Raw genomic sequence first — 21462 nt, forward strand, 5'->3', positions numbered from 1 at the left:
GGGGGGAGGAGGAGGGGGAGGGGGAAGGGGAGGGGGGAGAGAGAGGAGAGAGAAGAAAAGAGAAGAGAAAAGAAATTACTAATATGGGCCAAAAAAGCCATCTATCGTGCTGACATGCTCCCCCCAAGAGTCTGGTCCAGGGTCCCACGCCCTGCACCTCCTCAGCGCCGGCCACTCACCAGGACACATCACTGAGGGTGTGGTAATGTATGTTAGACACGTAGCCAAAGGGGAACGGCTGCTGGGTGTCGTACAAGAGCACCGAGTCCTCGGAAGCCACGGCAAACACCAGGCGGTAGGGCAGGCGCACCAGCTCCACACCCAGCTCCTGCGAGGGTCCGTCTGCTGGGGGGGGACGGACAAAGGACAGGAAAATAAGGAGCAAACGCCAACAAATCCCCCCCAAAAGCCCTCTGTCAGGGGACATAAATGACATCATTTTACTCAAGGCCAGTTCTAAGGAGAACGCCCCAGGAGCCGGCGAGGACACAGGGTTCCGACCCGAGCGTCGGGGGCACCACAGGAGGTCCAAAAAGACGGGACCGGACGTGTGAATGAACAGGGCAGGCTGAGGGGCCACTTTTGGAGAAGGAATAATAAGGGTCACCGAGAAACACCCCGTCAAGTGACACTTTAACGGTCCTTCAGTTCGTTATGTGCATTCACATCAAGGAATAAGGATTTACTCGCCCACCTGGAGCAACAAACACCAGGCAGAACTGACCAAACGACGGCCTTTCAGACCCCGAGCATCAGGCACTGAAGGACACGGATCCCTGAGGGAAGGAAGTGAAGAGGGAGGCCTACATCTGCCTCAGTTTACCGCCTGGAGCTTCCAGACCCGGAAAAGGTTAAGAGGGAAGCCGACAGGACGGAGCTGGAAGCAGGAGGCCTGGGCGGCTGGAGCTCACGGGCAGAGACGCACAGGGGCCCTTTCTGGTCTCCAGCTGAGCACTGATGGGAGCGAGCATGTGAGGAAACCACCCCAAGACAGAGCAAGAACTACAGGAAAGCCATGCCTGGCGCTCCCTGCGGCCAGGTGGAAAACCTAGCTCTCGGGGCTCAGATGAGCCTACTTCAGGCCACTTTGCTGCAGCAGTGGGGAAATTAGCTGTCGACCAAATGCCCCTGGGGTCCGGTCTACCAAAGAGAAGCAGCGCAGTATTTCCTAGTGACTTCACCGCATCCCAGAATAAAGCTCAATATTTATAAAAATATATCCAGCAGGGGCGCCTGGGTGGCTCAGTCGTTAAGCGTCTGCCTTCGGCTCAGGTCATGGTCCCAGGGTCCTGGGATCGAGCCCCACATCGGGCTCCCTGCTCCACGGGAAGCCTGCTTCTCCCTCTCCCACTCCCCCTGCTTGTGTTCCTACTCTCTCTCTCTCTCTGTCGAATAAATAAAATCTTTAAAATATATATATATTTCCAGCATCCACTAAGGTACAGTTCACAATGTCTGGCATCTAATAAAGAATTACCAGGCATTCAAAGAAGAAACTATGACCCACAATGAGGTGGGGGGGGGGTGAGTCAAAGCCACTCCTTTGTAATAACTCAATGTCTTTGTGAACATACACTGTATTCTGCATGTTCAAGAAGAGGAAAGACGGAGCATGTTAAGTAGAGACGTGGGATATGTAATACAGAAAACAGATACAGCAGGAAGCCAGGGGGTGACGTCAAGTGACCTAATGCACGTGTAGGTGGAGTCCCAGATGGAGAGGTCAGGGCATGACGGAAAAAATGTGATGCCACAGTGGTCGAAACTCCCCAAAACTACAAACCCATAATGAGGAAAACTATAAACCCATAGATCTAAGAAGCTCAATGAACCCCAAGCATGAGAAACCTGAGGAAAACCACACGAAGGCCCATCATAATCTGATTGCTTAAAGCCTTGGACAAGATTTCTCTGTTTACATGAAGAAAAAAAAAAAAAACCCTTAAAAACAAAAATCCAATTCAAACATAACTTTACTGCATAGGAGATGGATGAATGATATTCGACCTGCTTCAGTAGAAAAATACGAGTACCTTTCTTCCTTTAAAGTGAAGAAGGTGTAATGTGGACAATGCAAAAACTGGACACACGTTCTGATAACACCGGTCTTTGCTCCAGCTCCTCCTAGGAACTAAACTGAACCAAACCCACATACCTTTCCCCACAAGATAAAACCCAAATCACGACCCGTAGCACGACCACTGCAGCTCTAACGTACCTGTTTCCACCACGGGCCTCAATTCAAAGTAGACCGGACAGCAACGGACAGCGAGCGTCGCTTTGCCAGGACACGGAAGATGAGCGATAGGCCTGGAAGATGGGTCATGACCTTTTTAGAAAGGGCACTGTTTCGCACCAAGAGCAAAAAGAAAGGGTAAACGTTTCAACTATGTCTTCAATTGCATACCTTTTAAGATTTTTCCTGGAGAAAACATAAGTCGTATTTGTTACGTTTTCACCAGATTCCACACATCCAGCTGGGGAAGCAGGGAGAGGGAGAAGAGGCAAGGTTTTGTTAGACTGAAGAAGATAAACTCAAGAGCATCCACCCCTGGCTCGTAAAAATACTCTCCCCCGCTAGCTGTCTACTCTGGACAATGTTTTTGTGACTGAGGACGAATACAAACAGTCCCAGTCTGGGCTCGGCTCTCACCCAAGCTCTACCCACCTGTCCCCTCCCCCGAGCGGCCCACCCATCCAGGGCGGCTTGAGGCCTGGGCAGAAAGAACAGAGCAGGGGGCCCTTGCGGTGAAGACCTCTGCCAGGGAGACCAGCCACTTCCTGCTGCAGAAGCTCTCGCTAGACCCCCCGGCTCGGTCCTTGGATTTGAACTTGGCAGCCTGTGCCTGCTCTTTTCCACCTGCCCGCTGGGGCCAGAAGGCCGCCGGGGGGGGGGGGGGGGGGGGCAGGCCTCTGCTACAGTCCCAGCCCCCTGCAGCAGCTGACCTTGTTCTGGGGAGAGCCCACATTTGAGCTCTTCCACACGCACCCCACGATGTCCTGAAAACCAGGCCAGACCCGGGCAGAGAATGACCACCAGCCACAGCTGCTCTTGGACACCGCTTTCTTGATACACGTGAAATCTCACCTGGGACCCCCTCATCCCCACCAGGGTGGGCAGAGGTCCTGTCAGCACTCTCAACCTCCCCCACCAGCCCAGCCTGCCATCCCCACGTAACCCATTTGAACAAGCCATGGATCATTTCTGCCTTTCCCCCACGCTCACACAACCCACCGCAACCAGTTACAACTCAACCGCTTATCTATTCATATGGTGTGGTTTTCAGTCCAGCTCACAGAAACGGGGTCTTGTTTACACCCCTCCTTCCATTGGTCTGCTCCGTCAACCACTCATGAACGCTGACTTGGGTAATGCACCTTTTTACTAGCTGCCTAACATTCACTGCTCTGAAGATACCATACTTCGTTCACCCATCTTGTTAATCAGTATTGTTTTTTCACAGCTCCAAACAATACTTGCAATAAACAGGGTTGAAAATATACTTTTTCGTACTAGGTTTTCATTTCTTAAAGACTAAGTCTAAGATGAGGGGCAGATTGGCTGACAAGGACATGCATTTAACGGTGACGAGAATGTTTTCTGAACAGGCTGTAACCATTCACAATCCCACCAGCAATATCCACATTCTGCTTGCCCATCAGCAGCGATATTTTCACTTTTTTCTGGTCTGAAAAGAATAAAAGATACCTCATTGTGTGTCACTTTAATTTCTCTTTCTGTCACTGAGTTTTCAAACCTTTTCCTTTGTGTGCTGAAACGCATAGATCTGCCTTTTTGTATCTTTCACCCATTTTTTTCTTCTGGGTTTTCCTTTTTTCTCATCAATTTGGAAGAGCCATTGTAAGTGATATACATAGGCTCTCTCTTTCCTGTGACGTAAACAGTATTTTCCAGTTCTGTTAGTTGTCGACTGATTTCGCTTATGGGATCTTTGCTGTACAGAGGCTCCCCAGTCAAATGCAGTCGAAAAGGCCTATCATTTAAGAACTTCCAAGTTTCCAGTGTTAAGTTTGTCCTCCCTGTTCCTAGGATGTCCTCCTACATTTTCACCTTTTATATTTAAGTACTGAATTCACCTGGAATTTTTTTTTTATATGTAAGTTAAGGGTCCAGTATCATTTTCTTCCAGACACCTGGACATTCTAGCACCATTCACTCAGTAATTCATTCTTCCCACTGAAATACCACCCAAGTCAGATATTTAATTCCCTTTGATCTCAGGACCTATTTCTGGATTTTCTGTTCTGGTCCACTCATCTGTTTATTCCTGTACTAATAACCATGTTGATCTGATGGTAGTAGCACCAACAGTATCTGCTGACATTTAGTCAAACACCTGCTCAAGTATTATTAATTTCCATACTTTTAAAACTATTCTTGGGGCGCCTAGGTGGCTCAGTCGGTTAAGCGTCCAACTCTTGATTTCAGTTCAGGTCATGATCTCAGGATCATGAGATCAAACCCTGCAACAGGTTCCATACTCAAGGCAGAGTCTGCTTTGGATGCTCTCCTTCTCTCTAAATGGATTGAAAAAAAAAAAAAAAAACTTGTTAAACTCACCTGGTGTGAGGAGCAAAGATCCATCAGGAGTAAAACTAAGTCTACGAAAGAATGACTTCATGCTGTCATCATGAAACATCCGGTAACTTCTTGCCTGTGGCACACAAGTTTAAACATTAATCCAAATCTTTACAGTCACAAGAAAGGCTAACCAGTTTTTTTAATTTTACATAGTATCATCTATTACATAATAATAGATGAAATATATTACAAATCAAAAAATCACTCAAGACTGCAAGAGTAGGGGTGCCCAGGTGGCTCAGTCAGTTAGGCACCGAACTCTTGATTTCGGCTCAGGTCATAATCTCAAGGGCCTGGGATCGAGCCCTGTGGCAGATTCAGCAGGGAGTCTGCTTGAGATTCTCTCCCTCTGCCCCTCACCCCACTCTCTCTAAAATGAATAAATCTTAAAAAAAAAAAAAAACCTGCAAGAGTCTCATGAAAGCTAACTGCCCATTTGTGTTAAGGAAAGCTGTGTGTGTTGGGGCGCCTGGGTGGCTCAGTCCATTAAGTGTCTGCCTTCAGCTCAGGTCATGATCTCGGGGGTCCTGGGATGGAATCCTGCATTGGGCCCCCGGCTTGGCGGGAAGCCTGCTTCTCCCTCTCCCTCTGCCCCTTGCCCCCCTCAAATCTTTAAAAAAAAAAAAAAAAAAGGAAAGCTGTGGGTGTACATAGGTGTGTGTGTGTGTGTGTGTGTGTGTGTGTGTGGCTCTACAGTTATTTTACGAAGCCTCTATGAGAACACAGCACACTGTCGGCAGTGGTTTTTCTGGAGAATGAGCCTGGGAGTTGGGAGAAGCAAGATGACAACCAGGGGCCCTTTGTTATCTGTGTGTGTCCACTTAGAATTTCCAACTTAACACTTCTTAGAAAACACTCCACTACTAAACTGGTAAACCTATCTTTCCAAACATGTCTTAAACGCCTGTGTGGGATGGTTTTTGCTCCAACTCACTGACACTTGATAAACACTAAGCATTAGGTCTCCAGGACCCAAAGACCCAGCATCACCCTCCTCACCGTAGGGGAGCTCACCTATGCCACCAGTAGCCAGCTGCCTGAGGACGGGATTCGCACTGCGTCCCTTTTTTGTTCCAGTGACCGACCTGCTCCCTTTTGCCTAAGTGCCTGTGTCCGTAGTCTTGATTCCTCTAGGACCAATGGCTGGGTCTCTGTTGTCCACCAGCAACATTCTCTCCATACCGGCCAGAATGGTATACGGCCTCTTGCCAGACAACCTGATGCTTGACCCACCTGCCTTCCTGTTGCACAGTGCCGGGGTCCCCTAGGTCAGAAGTTCTTGACCCTCACTACACCTCAGGATCCCAGAGGCCCTGCCACCCTCAAGCCAAGTGAATGACATCTGGGGGGAGGGGGTCGGGCACCCATATTTCTCAATGCTTCCAGGGGACCCCACAGTGAGCCAGGGTTGAACACCTCTGTCCATCATCAGCAGCTGTCCCCTGCCCCCCCCCAGATGTCCCCAGTCCCATGCAGACCGGCCCAACGGTCTAACTGGGCCTTGACTGGATCTGAGGAAGTACAAGGTAGTTCAAGCGTCGGGGGCCTGAGACCAGTGGTTTAGCCTTAAGACACGGAGGAGCTCATGACCTCCCGAATCTCAACAGAAGCCCTGCTAAAGTAGAAGGTCAAATATTTCCTACCTCTCCTTCGGCCCCTATTCCAGACAGCATTTTTGAGACATTAAAAGCCACACGTTTCTTCTGGGTGCTGTAGACCCTCAGGATCCTAAAGAAAGAAGAAGACTCTGACTGGTCCCTTCTAGTGAATGAAGTGTTTCACACAGAAGCAACCAGTACCAAAACTGAAGACCGATTAAACAATGTCAGCCTGCGAGACCACCTATAGTAACTGTTGTCACCCTGTCACATTAATTGTGGCAGAAGCAAGCCACCAAGGCAGGTCACTAATGAAGTCAGGAAATAGGTCATAACTTCATTTCTTACTGAATGTTTCAACTTATCAAGTAAGATGGGCTTTAGGCCTGGCCCTTTCAGGCTTTGGACACTCGGCCCATTGGTGATTTGTAAGACTATGGTGATATTTGTTTCAAACGGTCTTGCCCTCAGGGATTTGCAAGAGTAAGGAAAACTCCAGCACATAAATTTGGTTGTTGCTAATTCATATTATTCCCACTAATCAGATCCTTATATTCCTGAATGCCCGAATAAAACACACAGATTGGAAAATAAATGCACATACAATATAAAGGTGTTTGTTTTTCATAGCTTCTCCTAACTCTTCCACATTGCTGGGCCATCTGAAATCAAAGGTGTTATGATTAAAAGTAGTCGGGTGGGGCGCCTGCGTGGCTCAGTCGTTAAGCGTCTGCCTTCGGCTCAGGTCATGATCCCAGGGTCCTGGGATCGAGCCCCACATCGGGCTCCCTGCTCAGCGGGAAACCTGCTTCTCCCTCTCCCACTCCCCCTGCTTGTGTTCCCTCTCTCACTGTGTCTCCCTCTCTATCAAATAAATAAATAAAATCTTTAAAAAATAAATAATAAATAAATTAAATACATAAATAAATAAAAGTAGTTGGGTAAATACTCAAAAAGACTATTCTGGGGACGCCTGGGTGGCTCAGTCGGTTGGGCGTCTGCCTTCGGCTCAGGTCGTGATCCCGGGGTCCTGGGATCGAGTCCCGCATCGGGCTCCCTGCTCGGCGGGGAGCCTGCTTCTCCCTCTGCCTGCTGCTCCCCCTGCTTGTGTTCTTTCTGTCTCTCTCTCTGACAAATAAATAAATGAAATCTTAAAAAAAAAAAAAAAACAACTATCGTGACCAATGAGTAATATATCCAGCACCTCTGATGTTTAGTTCCTTGTTCCAAGAACACAATTAAATGCAGGACACCAGTAAAGACAGCAACAAAACCTCCTTCCAAAAAAGACAAAATATTCTAGGTTTACGTTAAGTAGAATCATTAAAATCCCTGCAGTAGTAAACTATAATTAAAAAATGAAATAGGGGGTCTGGCTGGCTCAGTCAGTGGACCATGCGATTTGATCTCGGGGGTTGTGAGTTTGAGTCCTGCACTGGGTGTAGAGATTACTTAAAGAAAAAATCTTAAAAAAAAAAAAAAGAAGAAAGAAATATCGAACCCTACCACTAGGTGCCCCTTCTTGCCTAAGTCATAGTTATAAAAAACACTTTTTCTTTAAAAGTTGCCCATGAAATTCAAATGTAATTCAAAGCTCTCTATGCATTCATTCACCCATTCAATAAAGACTTACTAAGCACTACATATAAGGCACTTGCCCTAATTAGTTTCCAATTTCTTGTTATGGTGTAAGAATAACAGTAAAACCAAATGCTTTATATGAAACCAAGAACGTGGATGGATGGACAGACGGATGAATCAAACCCAGACTTTGCTTTATTATTGGTTAAGTGGTGACGAAAACACCTCTGCAGAAAGATTAAGCCAATAGCGAAGACGACTTGCCAAATACTTACGTACCTGTCACAGCTGAGGGTAGCAACATACTGACCCAAGGGGTCCCAGGTTACTCCTTGGACATAACTTTTATGTTCATTAAAGATGGAGATCTTTTGTCCTGGGAATAAAGCACACAACAGCATTATGGAAACCTACTCAAGCACGAGTGGCGTCAACCACACTTTAGGTATGACGCCCTTTACCCCATTCCGTCATTCTGCCTCTGCACCACGCTCTGTGTCGGGCTCCGGGGAGACGAAGCCCACACTCCCAAGGAGCCCGCAGCTTCACGGGAGACACACACCCACAGACGGGCAGCACGGGGCACTGAGGGGCAGCTGAGGCAGCAGTGAGGGTCAAGAAGGGGGCGAGGCGAGTTCGGCTCTCCGGGTCAGGCGGGACGAAGCGGGTCACGAAGGAGCAGGCATTGTGAGCAGATCCACGGCAGGAAGGGAGGGCAGTTTAGGCACAGGGAGCAATAAGGAAGGGAGAACTCTAGAGGGTCACGTCCAGGGCCAAAATGGCAAGACAGGGAAGACAGGAGGTACGTGACTGCGACCCTTGTGTACAAGGTTCTGGGAATTCAAGGTGAGGCCGAGAGCAACACTCGACTGGGAAGCGACCCGCGTGACGAAGATGAAACCGAGGTTCACAGAGAACACAGGCAGTGCCCTAGTTAGGAGGTGACAGCAGGCCAGGCCGGGGCCCGCGCAAAGCTAGCAGGATGGAAAAGGGACTCCGCGGAAAGAGATTAAACCGGCAGTGCCGAAGATTACCTGGATAGAGAGAGGAGGGAGTTATGAAGCCCTGGCCATTCAGCACAAACAAAACCCAAAACCCCAAAACCCTCTTCTCTGAAAAGGCGTCTACACTCGCTCACTCACCTCCCCCAGTCTTCTCCTCTCAGCCCTCTGCGGTCTGGCCTCCGCTCCGCTCCCCTCCTAAGTTGCCTGTGGCCCCGACACCGCCCCCACGTCCGTGAAACGCAGTGAGCGTGCTTCAGGCTAACTACCACCTCCCCAGCCTTCCTACGAGTCTTTTCGGGGAGTGTGTGACATTAAGGTGGCCCGGGGCTGGGTGACAGCACCTCCTCAGACGACCTCTGAGTTTTGCAGGAGTCTTTTTAACCCACAGTTGCGTCACTGAGTCGGTGTGTGAGTGCGGGGGTTTCTGGAGAGGGACTCTGTAAGCGACCTGCCCTGGGGCTCGGGCGGCTGCCCCAGGGCCCCTGCCCTTGCCGCTCCCACAGGCTGGAGCCTCTTCCCCAAGGAACGCCCGCGGCCCGCCCCCCTGCCTTGGGCCGGAGCAGCCTGCCTGGCACTGCCACCCCCCCCCCACGGATGTCACACCTACATCTGACGCCCCTGACACGCAGCCATCATCCTGTAGGATGTAATGACCTGGCCACGTTCAAGGTCGTTCCAACTGGCATCAGGGGGCTGATGGGTGGACTGTCCACACAGACACTGACACCGTCCGGAGCAATGGCCTGATGTGGGAAAGAGAAGACGACAGGGACACTGGCCCTCTGCTTTGCCAAAGTCCGGGACAGAGGTGGGGCAAGAAAGAGGGGGTCTGGCTGAATGGCAGGACCTAGAACAAACAGACTTTCACAGAGTGGACAATCCAGAGGTGCAGGCAGCACGGGGGGGCGGGGGTGTCTTCTCCACCCTGACTCCCTCCCAGCACTCTCGGGCTGCAGGAGGACCAGCCGGGAGCACCAATGGGAGCACCAGGGGGAGCTCGGCAAGAGGCTACGAGGAAACATCAAGGCTGAGTAACGGTCTGCAGGGGGCAAAAATGGCCCGGCGTTAGCCACTCACCGGCTTTTGGCATTTCACTGCCATTTTTATAGATTCTCACATGTCTACTATCTCCCCACCCAGAGAACAGGTTCTATAAATGAGTGAGGTTGTCCTTGGCGGTCCTTGCTGTCAAACGGACACCTGACCCTACCTTTCCCAACACGGTGAATTCAGGGCCCATCGATGACGACAACGTGCTAAAACTGCCCAAGAGCCTGAGTTCCACGAAGGCAGGGGTGAGCCCTGCCCCCAACACGTCTGCATCCCCATGCATGTGGGACGGACCTCGCTCTAGCGCCATGGCTAAGCCTCCCGCACTCGGACTGGGACCCTAAAACTAAGTCGGATCCATGACACAGGGGCATCCTCACCTGCTGAGCCAGACACCTATTTTAGTTCACTCAGAAACTCTTCTTATGCCTTTAAAGATAAAGCAGGTTATGGGCGCCTGGGTGGCTCAGTAGGTTAAGTGTCTGCCTTCGGCTCAGGTCTTGAGTCCGGGGTCCTGGGATGGAGCCCCACACTGGGCTCCCTGCTCAGCGGGGAGTCTGCTTCTCCCTCTCCCCCCATGCCCTCTCTCGCTCTCTCAAATAAATAAAATATTTAAAAAATAAAAAAAATAAAGATACAGCAGATTAGACTTTTTAGCCACTAAGAAGATTCCTTCCCCCTGACAATAACAGAAACGTGTCAGCTACCTTTACTGACGTCCCATATGATGGCTGTATTATCCACAGAGGCAGAAGCCATTAAATTCCCGTCGGCTGCCCAGCAAATATCGTACACATCTTCTAAGTGGCCCCTGGAGTCCAAAGAGGAGAAAGAAAGCAAATCTTGTCTCAGCAAGAGAAAAACCATCAAAAATTTACAGGCAAACTCGGAGACCATACATTAGGATTTCCGAAATTTCTACGGGAACTATATTGGCCGCAGCTAGGATCTGCTACCTTCACGGGTAGTTATAGCTTTATAATTGATTCAATCTGACTGAAGAAAATTTTATAGCAGAAATAAAACCCATTTGGGGTGCCTGAGTGGCTCAGTCGGTTAAGCGTCCAACTCTTGGTTTGGGCTCCAGTCATGATCTCAGAGTCGTGATATCGAGCCCCATGTTGGGCTCTGGGCTGGCTGTGGAGCCTGCTTGAGATTTTCTCTCTTCCTCTGCTCCCTCCCCCTCAACTCTCTCTCTTAAAAAAAAAAAAAAGAGAAAGAAAGAAGATCCATTTTAATCGTGTTTCTAAGTCAAAATGCAGAGCACCTGCATTTTGGCTCAGTCAGTAAAGCATGCGACTCTTGATCCCAGAGCTGTGAGTTCAAGCCCCATGCTGGGTGTAGAGCTTACTTAAAAAAATTTTTTTTAAATAATAAAAAAATGCATGTGAGTTGAATGCATTCAGATCAGTTAGATAAATCACTCCCGTGGGCCTCCGCAAGTTACCTCAGGGTCTTTACGACAGTCCAATTCTCCTTATTCAGCTGAGCCTCATCCTCATCCTGAAAAGCAATCTGTTCTGGCTCCTTGTTGTCGTTGACCTTCCACAACAGAATGACAGCATCTGTGGAGTGATTCAGTTAAAGATAAGCCATGCTTTTTGCATGCTCCTTCATTTCTGGGCTTTTAGGATATTAAACCCTATTCACGTTGTTCAATAGACACTATGGTCACCATGAGTGACTTCTAAGAATTTGGAAAGGAAAAACAGGTTTGCCTTCTGATCTAAAACTCCAAAATCAAACCCATACCAGATCAGAGCTATCCAGAGTCACGTGCAACAGAAGAGTCCCTAGGCCGGCAAAACACCATTACAAAGCGCTGTGTTAACAAATCCTAAGGCATTACCTATGGATGGCTGAATAGGGAAAAACCAAGAGCCATCAAGCAAGGATTGGCAAATCATTCCCAGCTGTCTTAGCCTCAGCAGGATTTAGCATCTTAACTCCTCAGTTACCTCACCTGTAAAATGGGGATAACAGCATATACCTACCTCATAGGGCTTTCTCGGGGATTAAATGAGTTAATATGCATAAAGCACTTAAAACACAATGCCCAGCGCATGGTGATGCATGGACGCATTAGCTACTCATATGGACACATCAGATACCTCAGCCTGATGTCATCCATTGTCCGGGTGCTCCAACTCCCTGTGCTCTGACCCCAACTCTCCACACAAGTCTGAGCACCGCTTGGCTTCCCTCTGAATGCCACCAGCAGGACAGTCACTGAGCCGGCTGTATGGGCAGAAGTGTGGAATTTGGGGAGCCGGCTGGAGGGAAGATCAGCCTTGACATTGGCAGGTGGCCACTCTCCACTGCTAACAGCAGGTTTCTGGGCCTCCAAGGCCAAAGGACTTGGCAAACCAAAGGCTGCCCTGTGCGACCTCTCAGAAGACAGCCTGCCAGCCTCCCCCAGGGGCGTTCCCCACTTTCCACCTTAACCTCTGTGCACACACGCCCTGGACACCATGGCACTGAACTTCACCGGGTCACTTTCCTCCTTCTGCAAACAAAACCTGTGATGTGTTTTATTTTCTAGTAACTTCTAGACTCTTCTGGTGTCAAAGCATGGTAAAAAGATTTACTTTTTTGGTAGTAGTTTTGTGCTATTTAAGCACAAGCAGAAAATATGAATCAATCTACTCCCACCAAGGAAACATAATTTAGAGGGCCATTCAGACAATACTCCCCCAAGTGAATTAATTACGAGAGACGTGGGAAAGACTGTGATCACTTGGGTACCAAGCCAGCGATCAAACAAGGCCAGGACAGCTGTATTGGAACACTGGCAAAATGGTAAGTGCCCCACTTGTCTCCACCAGCAGAGTGGGGTGAGGGGGAGTCGCTGGGGGGGTGCACTGGACACTTACAAACAGCTCTTCTCAGGTTAAGCTTGCTGTCCTCCATCCCTTCATACTCCTCAGAACACTATTTTACTAAACTATCTAAATGACGGATTGAGAGGTCAAGTGACCTCTAAAATAAAAAAGCATACCTAGCTCAGATCTCACTATTTAACATGAGACACAAAGGTATCTGGTTTCTAAGGAATTTTGAAGGCTAATACTAACACTCACCATCTCCTCCTGATGCTAAAATTTCCCCATTTGGAGAAAAACGCACGACATTGACAGCTTTGGTATGGCGAGCAAGATTGGACAAAAATTCAACAATGGCCTTTCCGTCGGGTCCTTTTTCCACCTTCCAGATCTGTTGATAACCAAAACATTCGTTCAGAGAACCATATAGTGAGCACCTACCATACTGTGCTTACTAAAACAACACCAGGCTAATTTTCAGGAAGAAAACAGTTTTTCTTTTGCTACGTAAAATGGAACTTCTTTCTGAAACGTACCCTAACGGTCCCATTGCTCGCTGCCCTCTCTATCTCTTTCTAGTGCAAACTGTTCCCCAACAGGAACTGGCTCGGGATTCTAATTTCATGAGCATCCAGCTTATCAATTAGGGAAACATTCCCCAAGGAGCAAAGCTTTCTTTTGCTTTCATGGCTCATTCAAGGCCCTGAGAATTTCTCTCTCTGCGCCAGATGACAGAACAGTCGGAGTTTTTGTTGACACTCGTCTTAAAGGAAAGAATGGAGAAGGAAGCTTCAGCAGCGCCTCTCTGTATCCCGCCCCATTTACCCGAACCGCGGTGTCCACGCCCGCCGACGCCAGTCTGTGGATCCTCCCCGCCGCGCCATGCTGGAAGTCCAGGCTGTACACCGGCTCCTTGTTGTGCCAGGCTATTTCGCAAGTAATGACTTTCATCCTCCTGAGCCTTGAGGGAGCAAAACAAATTCCTCCAGCACCGTTCTTTTCCCAAAGACAGAGGAAAGCTGAAAATCGCTGGTAATGAGTTATCAGAGCAGGAAAGGGGTCCTGAACGCTTATTATGAGCCGGGAACCCTGCTCATCATTAAAAATGCGCGCCGTACCGGGAAAGGATGCCAGTGTTGACCTCTCAGGTAACACCTTTGCAGGTGCACCTAAGAAGCTTCACTGAGCCGAGGCTGTTGGGTTTATTTTACTGCTACGTCCGGAAAAGCAAAATGCAACACCCAGGCAGAGGAAATCAAGGGGCCGGGCCCTGCTGCGCGACCGCCCCCGCTTGGTGGGGGTTGGGGGGCGCTCCCGGAGAGCCAGGGGTCGGGTCGCTCGGGTGAGGGGCTGTCCGGGGCAAGGGGCCGCCTGGGGGAGGGGGCCGCGGGGGACACCCACCTCCCAGGGGCGGGGGCCACGAGGAGGGGGTCGCCCGAAGGAGGGAACCGGGGCCGGAGGGGACCTTCCCCCGTTCGCAGGCCGCAAGGGACGGGACGCTCGGCGGAGAAGCCGAAAGCAGGCCCGGCCCGGAGGAGGCCGCACGGGGTCGGGGCGGGGACCGGCCGCCGGAATGCACGCCGCTCCGGAGCTATGCCGAGATCCGGCGGCCCGCCCTCAGCGAGATCCTCTCGTCCCCGTCCGACCCCGCAGGGAGACCGTGGGGACGCCAGAGCCAGCGCCGGGGAAGCAGTACCTGCACGTACACGGCCAGTCGACTGCACCGCCAGCTCCCGCCGCCGCTTGCGCTTCTTCCCGCGCGCCGCAAGCCGCGCCTCCTATGGGGGGGACTCCCCGCGACGCCCCGCCTCTTTGTCGGTGGGACTCTGTTCGCCCCGCCTTCGTGTGGGCGGGATTGCGTGGCGCTCCGCCCCTCCTCCGGCCGCAGAGAGTGGTCCCGAGGTGCTGGGTCCTCGGAATCCCCGCCGGCTCCCGCCGGTTCACTAATTACGTGCCCGACCGACGCCTCTGTGGAAGGCGAGTTCACCGTCTCATTCATTCAAATCAGTTCTTCCCTTCTTAACTCTTTTAGCAAACATTTCCTGAGCATCTGCCAGATGCTGGACCCTATGCCGGTGCTGGACAAGCAGTGCAGAGAGAAACTCAGACATACTTACCCTCAGGGAGTTGACAGTCCGGTGAAAGGAAAAGAGCGGTCCTGTAGGACAGGTGGGGAGGCTGTATCTCTGAGACACCCCCCCCAAGACCACCCCGTCTGTCACTGGTATTCTTTCACAGCGAGTGTCTGAGAGCTGTAACTCTGCATCAGGCCCCGTCTCGGTCTCTGGAGCTTCAAGCATCAGTAAAACACAAACTCTTTTTGGGCATCCTGTAGTCATGTACACAAATAATTATTTTAAAAAGGAGTGTGAAAAAAAGTGTATAAGGAACAATGTGCTCGGTTATTTTGATCTGAAACCTCAAGGGAAGTCTGAAGAGAAGGCATTTAAAATGGGCTTCAGGTGATAGAGTTTTGGATGATCAGCTCTGGGAAATGGGAATTTAAGCTTAAAGAAACTCACAGTTGACAACAGAGGCACAGAGGGGGGAGCAGTGGAACTCGCAATGGGAAAGGATGGATGGGGCAAAACCCTGGAAGCATTTAGACGTGAATGAGCAGGTCATTTGGACGTGTGTGTCTCAAAGGCAGTTTTCTTATTCTAAATTAACTGGAATCCTGCATATATTAGTCTGGGAGCCTCGTTGAGACGAGATGACAGATGGACACTCTCTTTGTGCTGACAAACGGCAGGTTTCTGGGTCTTCAACACCAAGGGACTTTGCAAAACGAGTGCTGCCCTGTGCAACCTTGCAGAAGAGAGCCTGCCAGCCTCCCCCGGGTGGCTCTCCCACTCCCCACCTTTCCGCTGTTCTCTCTCTTTCCCTCCCTCCCTCTCCCTCCACCCCCCTCCCTGGATATCATTGCACTTGAACTTAACCAGGTTTCTTCTTCCTTTTGCAAACAAAAATGTAGAATTTTGGGGGTTTTTTTAATATATATTGGCTTTTAGAATGTTTTGGAGAGTTCAAAGCAATAAGCAGATGTGGTCATAAACACCTGTTAAACATTTTCAAGAAAGGTTGTAAATCAGAAGCCTGAACTAGATGCAGCAGGCCTTTTGAAATGGGATAATTTTCTAAATGGGACAATTTATCAGTGAGCTTCCAAGAAGGCCAGGAAACAAAGACCTTGGGATGAATCGCTTTTACTTGATAAAAGGAACATATAGGTTCATCTGAGGAGCCAATTCTTTTTTTAGGAAAAAGAATGACCTGGATTCTTATATAAATGCTGGTTATTCTTTTAGCCAATTTTATGAAAGTTATAGAATTTGTCTATAAATGGATGTCTTGTGTTGAGAGGAATGACTGGGAACTCCTTAAGCCTGATTTCTACAGTAAACTAAGAGAATTTAATCCAGATATGTAGCTTTTAGATCTTCTCTCTTAAATCATGGCTAGGATTTAGAGGGCTTGGACTGGGAATGACTAACGTAGGTAATCTGGCTGTTTTAAAAGTACAGATTCCTGGCCCTACGTAGGCCCACTGATTCAGAGTATCCAGCAGGGGGCGCCCCTGGAAGGTCTGCATTTTCTCAAGGTCCCAGGTGAGTGATAATGAATCTGGTTTGGATCCAGGGGTTCAATGTCTCTCATAACCACCAGGTTTCTCCCCATTTCTAACAATGCTCTTGGTTCACAAATGAATCCTCTGACCACCTCCTAGAGTGCCAGGATTCTAGACTGTAGATCAAAAAAAAAAAAAAAAAGACATAGGTTTAGGTACTAAATATACATGAAGGAGATGGCTTTCTTGGTGAAAACTGGGGCGGGGGGGGGCCTTGATGTCAGTGCCTGCCTGGTGAGCCACATGGTGGCCAGAGTGGGGATCTGAGATGTGTCAAATGTTTTCAAAAAGAAAGGGGGTAAAGAGAAGGAAGGAGGGAAGGAGAGAAGAAGGAAGGCAAGTGTTTGGTGACCTCAGACTTTTGCACCAAGATCTACGGCAAGTGATTCCACCTAGATGCCTCAACAATCAGTGAACTTCACTTTGGGCTGCAAGCATTGATTTTAACACGAGTGCATCACTCTAAGGGGACCACAAGTTATTTGGTCTCCTGAGAACTTTTTTTATAGTGAAAATTAATATAACGGGAGTAAATCTTAATCTGACTTCAAAAACAAAGATTTCTCGGGGCGCCTGGGTGGCTCAGTCGTTGGGCGACTGCCTTCGGCTCAGGTCATGATCCCAGGGTCCTGGGATCGAGCCCCACATCGGGCTCCCTGCTCAGTGGGAGGCCTGCTTCTCCCTCTGCCACTCTCCCTGCTTGTGTTCCCTCTCTCGCTGTGTCTCTGTCAAATAAATAAAATCTTTAAAAAAAAACACACACACAAAGATTTCTCTGAATGCACTTTATTATAGTTCCCTTTTCTAAGTGTGACTACTCTAGAATAAAAATCTGAAGTCAGAGTATGTTCTACTAAAACATTATTAAAGGAATAGGAAAGAGGAGCGCACTGAAAATTTAACAGCAGAAATTGAAAGTTCAATACAGGGTTAGGAAAATATATTAAGTTTTATCAAAATAAAAAGGAAAAACAGGAGAAAAGGAAAGTAAAATTTGCACAGGATCTAGTCGAGCACACTGCTGGTGCAAGTGTAAAATGATACAAATCGCTGTGGACTGAATGTTTGGGTCTCCCCCCGCCCCCAAATTCCTATGTTGTAGCCTTAATCCCCAAAGTGATGGTGTCTACAGGTGGGGCTTAAGGGGGTAATTAAGGTTTGGATGAGGTCATGGGAGTGGAGCCCCCATCATGGGATTGGTGCCCTTATAAAGGGATGAAGAAAGTCAAAATTCTCTCTTCCTCCCCACCCGCCACCCTCTCCCAGGTCTCCAACACGTGAGGATGCAGCCATCTGCAGACTGGGAAGTGTCCTCACCAGACACCACATCTGCGGGTGCTTGATTTTTGGACTTCCTTGCCCACAGAATTGTGAGAATTTAATGTTATTTAAGCCACCCAATCTATATCTTTTTTACATAAGCCTGAACCAAGATACAAATACTTTAGGAAACTGTTCAGTAGTTTAAGTCAAAGATTATGTCTACCCTATGGCCCAGCAATTTCATTTTTCTTTCTTTCAAGATTTTATTTAAATTCAAGTTAGTTAACATATAGTGTAGTATTTGTTTCAGGGGTAGAGTTTAGTGATTCATCATTTGCATATAACAGCCAATGCTCATTACATCATATACATGCCCTCCTTAATGCCCATCACCCAGTTACTCCATCCCCCCAACCACCTCCCCTCCAGCAACCCTCAGCTTGTTTCCTAGAGTTAAGGATCTTCCACTCTTGGTGTATATGTAAGAAAAAATGAAAGCAAACTTGCAGGAGAATGTTTATAGCAGCTTTGTTCATAATAGCCCGAATTGGAGACACCAAATATCCATCAACTGAAGAAAAGATAACCAAACCATACCATATTCATACAGTAGAATTCTATTCAGAGATCATAAGGAAATACTGCAACAGCATGGATGAAGCATTAAGATGAGCACAAGAAGGAATTACTTCAAGTGATACACAGAAATGTGGTAATATCCCAAAGAAAACTTATACTTTTTCAGTCATCCCATGGTTAGAAGTGATAGTGGTATTGATACATATGTATATGCATATATATATATGCTTATTGGGAAAAGCAAATAACTATATTATGTGGTTAGGAACCAAGATTTCCAGCAAAAAAGAGAGTAGAAATCTAGATATATAAAATCTAAGAAGATAAATTCTCTAAATTGGCAGTATTGGTATATATTCAATATATTTTTTATCTTAAAAAAAAAAAATTTCCTAGCTAAGTCCACTAAAAAGGCTTAGAAGATAACCAAACCAGAAGCAATGAGTATGTCTGTGCCTCGATATGGTCTCTAAATAGCATTTCCCTTGAAAAGAACCACAGCTTCCTGGAGGAATGGCTGTTTCTTGGTCTAGAACAGGAAATGTTTTAGATGAGCCTGAAATACTTTATTATACCAGAAAGCAAGAAAATCATCAAAGACTACTAGGAATATGTAATAAGGACACAGGAGCCAATTTGAAGACCTGTAGCCAAAGTGAGACAATTTAACATTGGAAAAATGCCACAGTGGATTGAAACACATTAAATGCTAAAATTTACTCATACATAATGATATTAACAAAAAGCCTCAGTGGTTACCTTTGGGAAACAAGGCATAAGCCAAACATTTATCCTGCCTGTTCTATATGAACTATATGCCTCAGGATAACTAAATAGGTTTCCTTTTTAGATGTCCCGCAATTCAGAAGGATTGATAAAATATAAGTACCACCATTTCACAACTCCTAATAAAATAATAGATCTAGGTGCAATTATTAATGGATGCTAAAATCATTAGGTGAAGACTGATAGGGAACTTTATAAAGGACTGTTTAAGATGACAACACCCGAACTCAAATAATTAATATAACAAAAAGGGATGAATATGTATAATGCACCTCTTGGTATGATGCAACACAAAGAACATAGTACCACCTAAGAAGGATTCTTCCAAAGCAAAATAAAACCAAAGAACTTGAATCTGATTAACTCTGTAGATCTACCAGCTTACAGGAATACAAGAGAAAGATTTTCCTAAAAGTTAAATGATATAAAAAATGAAAATTATCAAAGAAAACTGTTCTGATTTCTTCAACTAAAAAATAAGAAAACAGAGGAAGAAGAACCAACCTACAGATTTAAGAAACCTCAGAGACATACCAACCAAATGCAACTTGTGGATTTTGTTTGGATTCCAACTTGAACCACTTGGAAAAATAATTATGAAATGACCAGACATTTGAATGCTGACTAGATTTGGTATTAAAGAATTATTAAGGGTGCCTGGGTGGCTCAATTAAGCACCTGCCTTCAGCTCTGGTCATGATCCCAGAGTCCTGGGATTGAGCCCTCTGTTGGGCTCTCTGCTTGGGGCAGGGGGGCAGGGGTTGAGACTGCTTCTCCCTCTCCCTCTGCCTTCTACTCCACCTGCTTGTGCACCCTCACTCTCTGTGTCAAATAAAATCTTTTTAAAAAATTGATGAAATTAAAGAAGATAGAAATAAATGGAAAGACATCCCATGTTCATGGACTGGGAGACTGTTAAGATGTCAATGGTACCCCAAATAATCCACAGATTCAGTGCAATTCCTACCAGAATCCCAATGGCATGTTTTTTAGAAACAGAAAAACCTATCCTAAAATTCGTATGGAATCTTAAGGGACCCTGAATATCCAAAACAATCTTGAAGAAGGACAAAGTTGGAGGAGTCACACTTCCTGATTTTGAAACCTACTAGAAAGTTACAGTGATCAAAATGGTGTGGTACTGGCATAATGACAGACATACAGACCAGTGGAGTATAGAGCCCAGAAATAAACCCTCATTTATATGGTCAATTTTTAATAAGGATGAGATGATTTTTCAATGGGGAAAAAACAGTCTTTTTTAAAAGATGTTGCTGGAAAAACTGGATATGCACATGCACAAAAAAGAAGTTAAAAAAAAAGTTGAAATCTTACACCATATGCAAAAATTAACTCTAAATGGATTAGAGACCTAAATATAAGAGCTAAAACTATAAAACTCTCAGAAGAAAACAGAAAAAAAAAATCTTCATAATATTGGATTGGTCAGGGATTTCTCTTGGATATGATACCAAAAGCACAGGCAACAAAATAAATAAGCTCAAATTCACCAAAACTAAAAACTCAAGAGTGGAAAGACAAGCCACAGAATGGAAGAAAATATTCATAAATCATATATCTGATAAGGGACTAAGAGCCAGAATACTTGCTTTACAAAATCATATCCTGCAAATCAACAGTAAAAAATAAGCAAGCTAAAAATGGGCAAAGAACTTGAATAGACATTTCTCCAAACATATACAAATGACCAGTAGACACACAAAAGAAGCATAACATCACTGGCCATTAAAGAAATGCAAATCAAAACTATAATGGTAACCCTTCACACTCATTAGATGGCTAAGTAAAAACAGAAACAAACAAAAAACCCAGAAAATTAGTGTTGGAGAGGATGTGAAAAAACTAGAATGCTTCTGCATTGCTGGTGGGTATGTAAAACGGTGTATCTTTGTGGAAAAATTTTGGCAATTCCTCACTTACATAAAAAATAACCACATAATTCAGTGATTCCTCTCCTAGGTATGTTATCCCAAAGAATTAAAAGCAAAGACTCAAATAGACAACGTATGCAACAAGGTTCATAGCAGCATTTTTTTTTAAGATTTTCTATTTATTTATTGATAGAGAGAGAGAATGGAAGAGAGAGAACATGAGAGGGAAGAAGGTCAGAGGGAGAGGCAGACTCCCTGCTGAGCAGGGAGCCCGATGCGGGACTCGATCCTGGGACTACAGGATCATGATCTGAGCCAAAGGCAGTCGCTTAACCGACTGAGCCACCCAGGCGCCCTTTAGCAGCATTATTCTTAATAGTAAAAAGGTGAAACCACCCCAAATGTCCATGACAGATAAATGAATATCAAAATGTGATACACATAATGAAGTATTCAGCCTTAAAAAGGAATGAAATTGATACATGCGACAACATGGATGAACCTTAGAAACGTTATGGAAAGTGAAATAAGCTGGACACGAAAAGACGAATATCCTATGACCCCACTGATACGAAGACCTAGAATAAGCAAATTCGTAGACTGAAAACAGAGGTTACCAGGGGCAGGGAGGAATGGAGTTATTGTTTCATGGATAG

At 46.8% G+C, this 21462-nt stretch overlaps 1 protein-coding gene across 3 annotated transcripts in view; it reads right to left on the reverse strand.

Annotated features, from left to right (window-relative positions):
• CHAF1B (chromatin assembly factor 1 subunit B) overlaps positions 1 to 14458 on the reverse strand; it is an 18439-nt gene extending 3981 nt beyond the window's left edge. Inside the window, exons 1-11 of one of the 3 annotated variants that reach the window (XM_025871559.2) lie at positions 14355 to 14458; positions 13484 to 13619; positions 12917 to 13049; positions 11284 to 11401; positions 10544 to 10647; positions 8062 to 8158; positions 6247 to 6331; positions 4583 to 4676; positions 2408 to 2477; positions 2219 to 2310; positions 180 to 342 (exon numbers count right to left, since the gene is read on the reverse strand). In XM_025871559.2, the coding sequence (XP_025727344.1) occupies positions 180 to 342; positions 2219 to 2310; positions 2408 to 2477; positions 4583 to 4676; positions 6247 to 6331; positions 8062 to 8158; positions 10544 to 10647; positions 11284 to 11401; positions 12917 to 13049; positions 13484 to 13609 (1082 nt within the window). In that variant the 5' untranslated portion in view covers positions 13610 to 13619; positions 14355 to 14458. Of the gene's footprint in view, positions 1 to 179; positions 346 to 2218; positions 2311 to 2407; positions 2478 to 4582; positions 4677 to 6246; positions 6332 to 8061; positions 8159 to 10543; positions 10648 to 11283; positions 11402 to 12916; positions 13050 to 13483; positions 13620 to 14354 lie in introns of all 3 variants that reach the window. The other 2 variants (XM_025871549.2, XM_025871551.2) reach the window with 2 other exon arrangements.
• Between the last annotated feature and the right edge of the window lie 7004 nt (positions 14459 to 21462).

Source organism: Callorhinus ursinus, unplaced genomic scaffold (assembly GCF_003265705.2).
Source record: "Callorhinus ursinus isolate GAN/ISIS: 27379988/994484 unplaced genomic scaffold, GSC_fseal_2.0 scaffold1, whole genome shotgun sequence".
Classification (NCBI taxonomy): domain Eukaryota; kingdom Metazoa; phylum Chordata; class Mammalia; order Carnivora; family Otariidae; genus Callorhinus; species Callorhinus ursinus.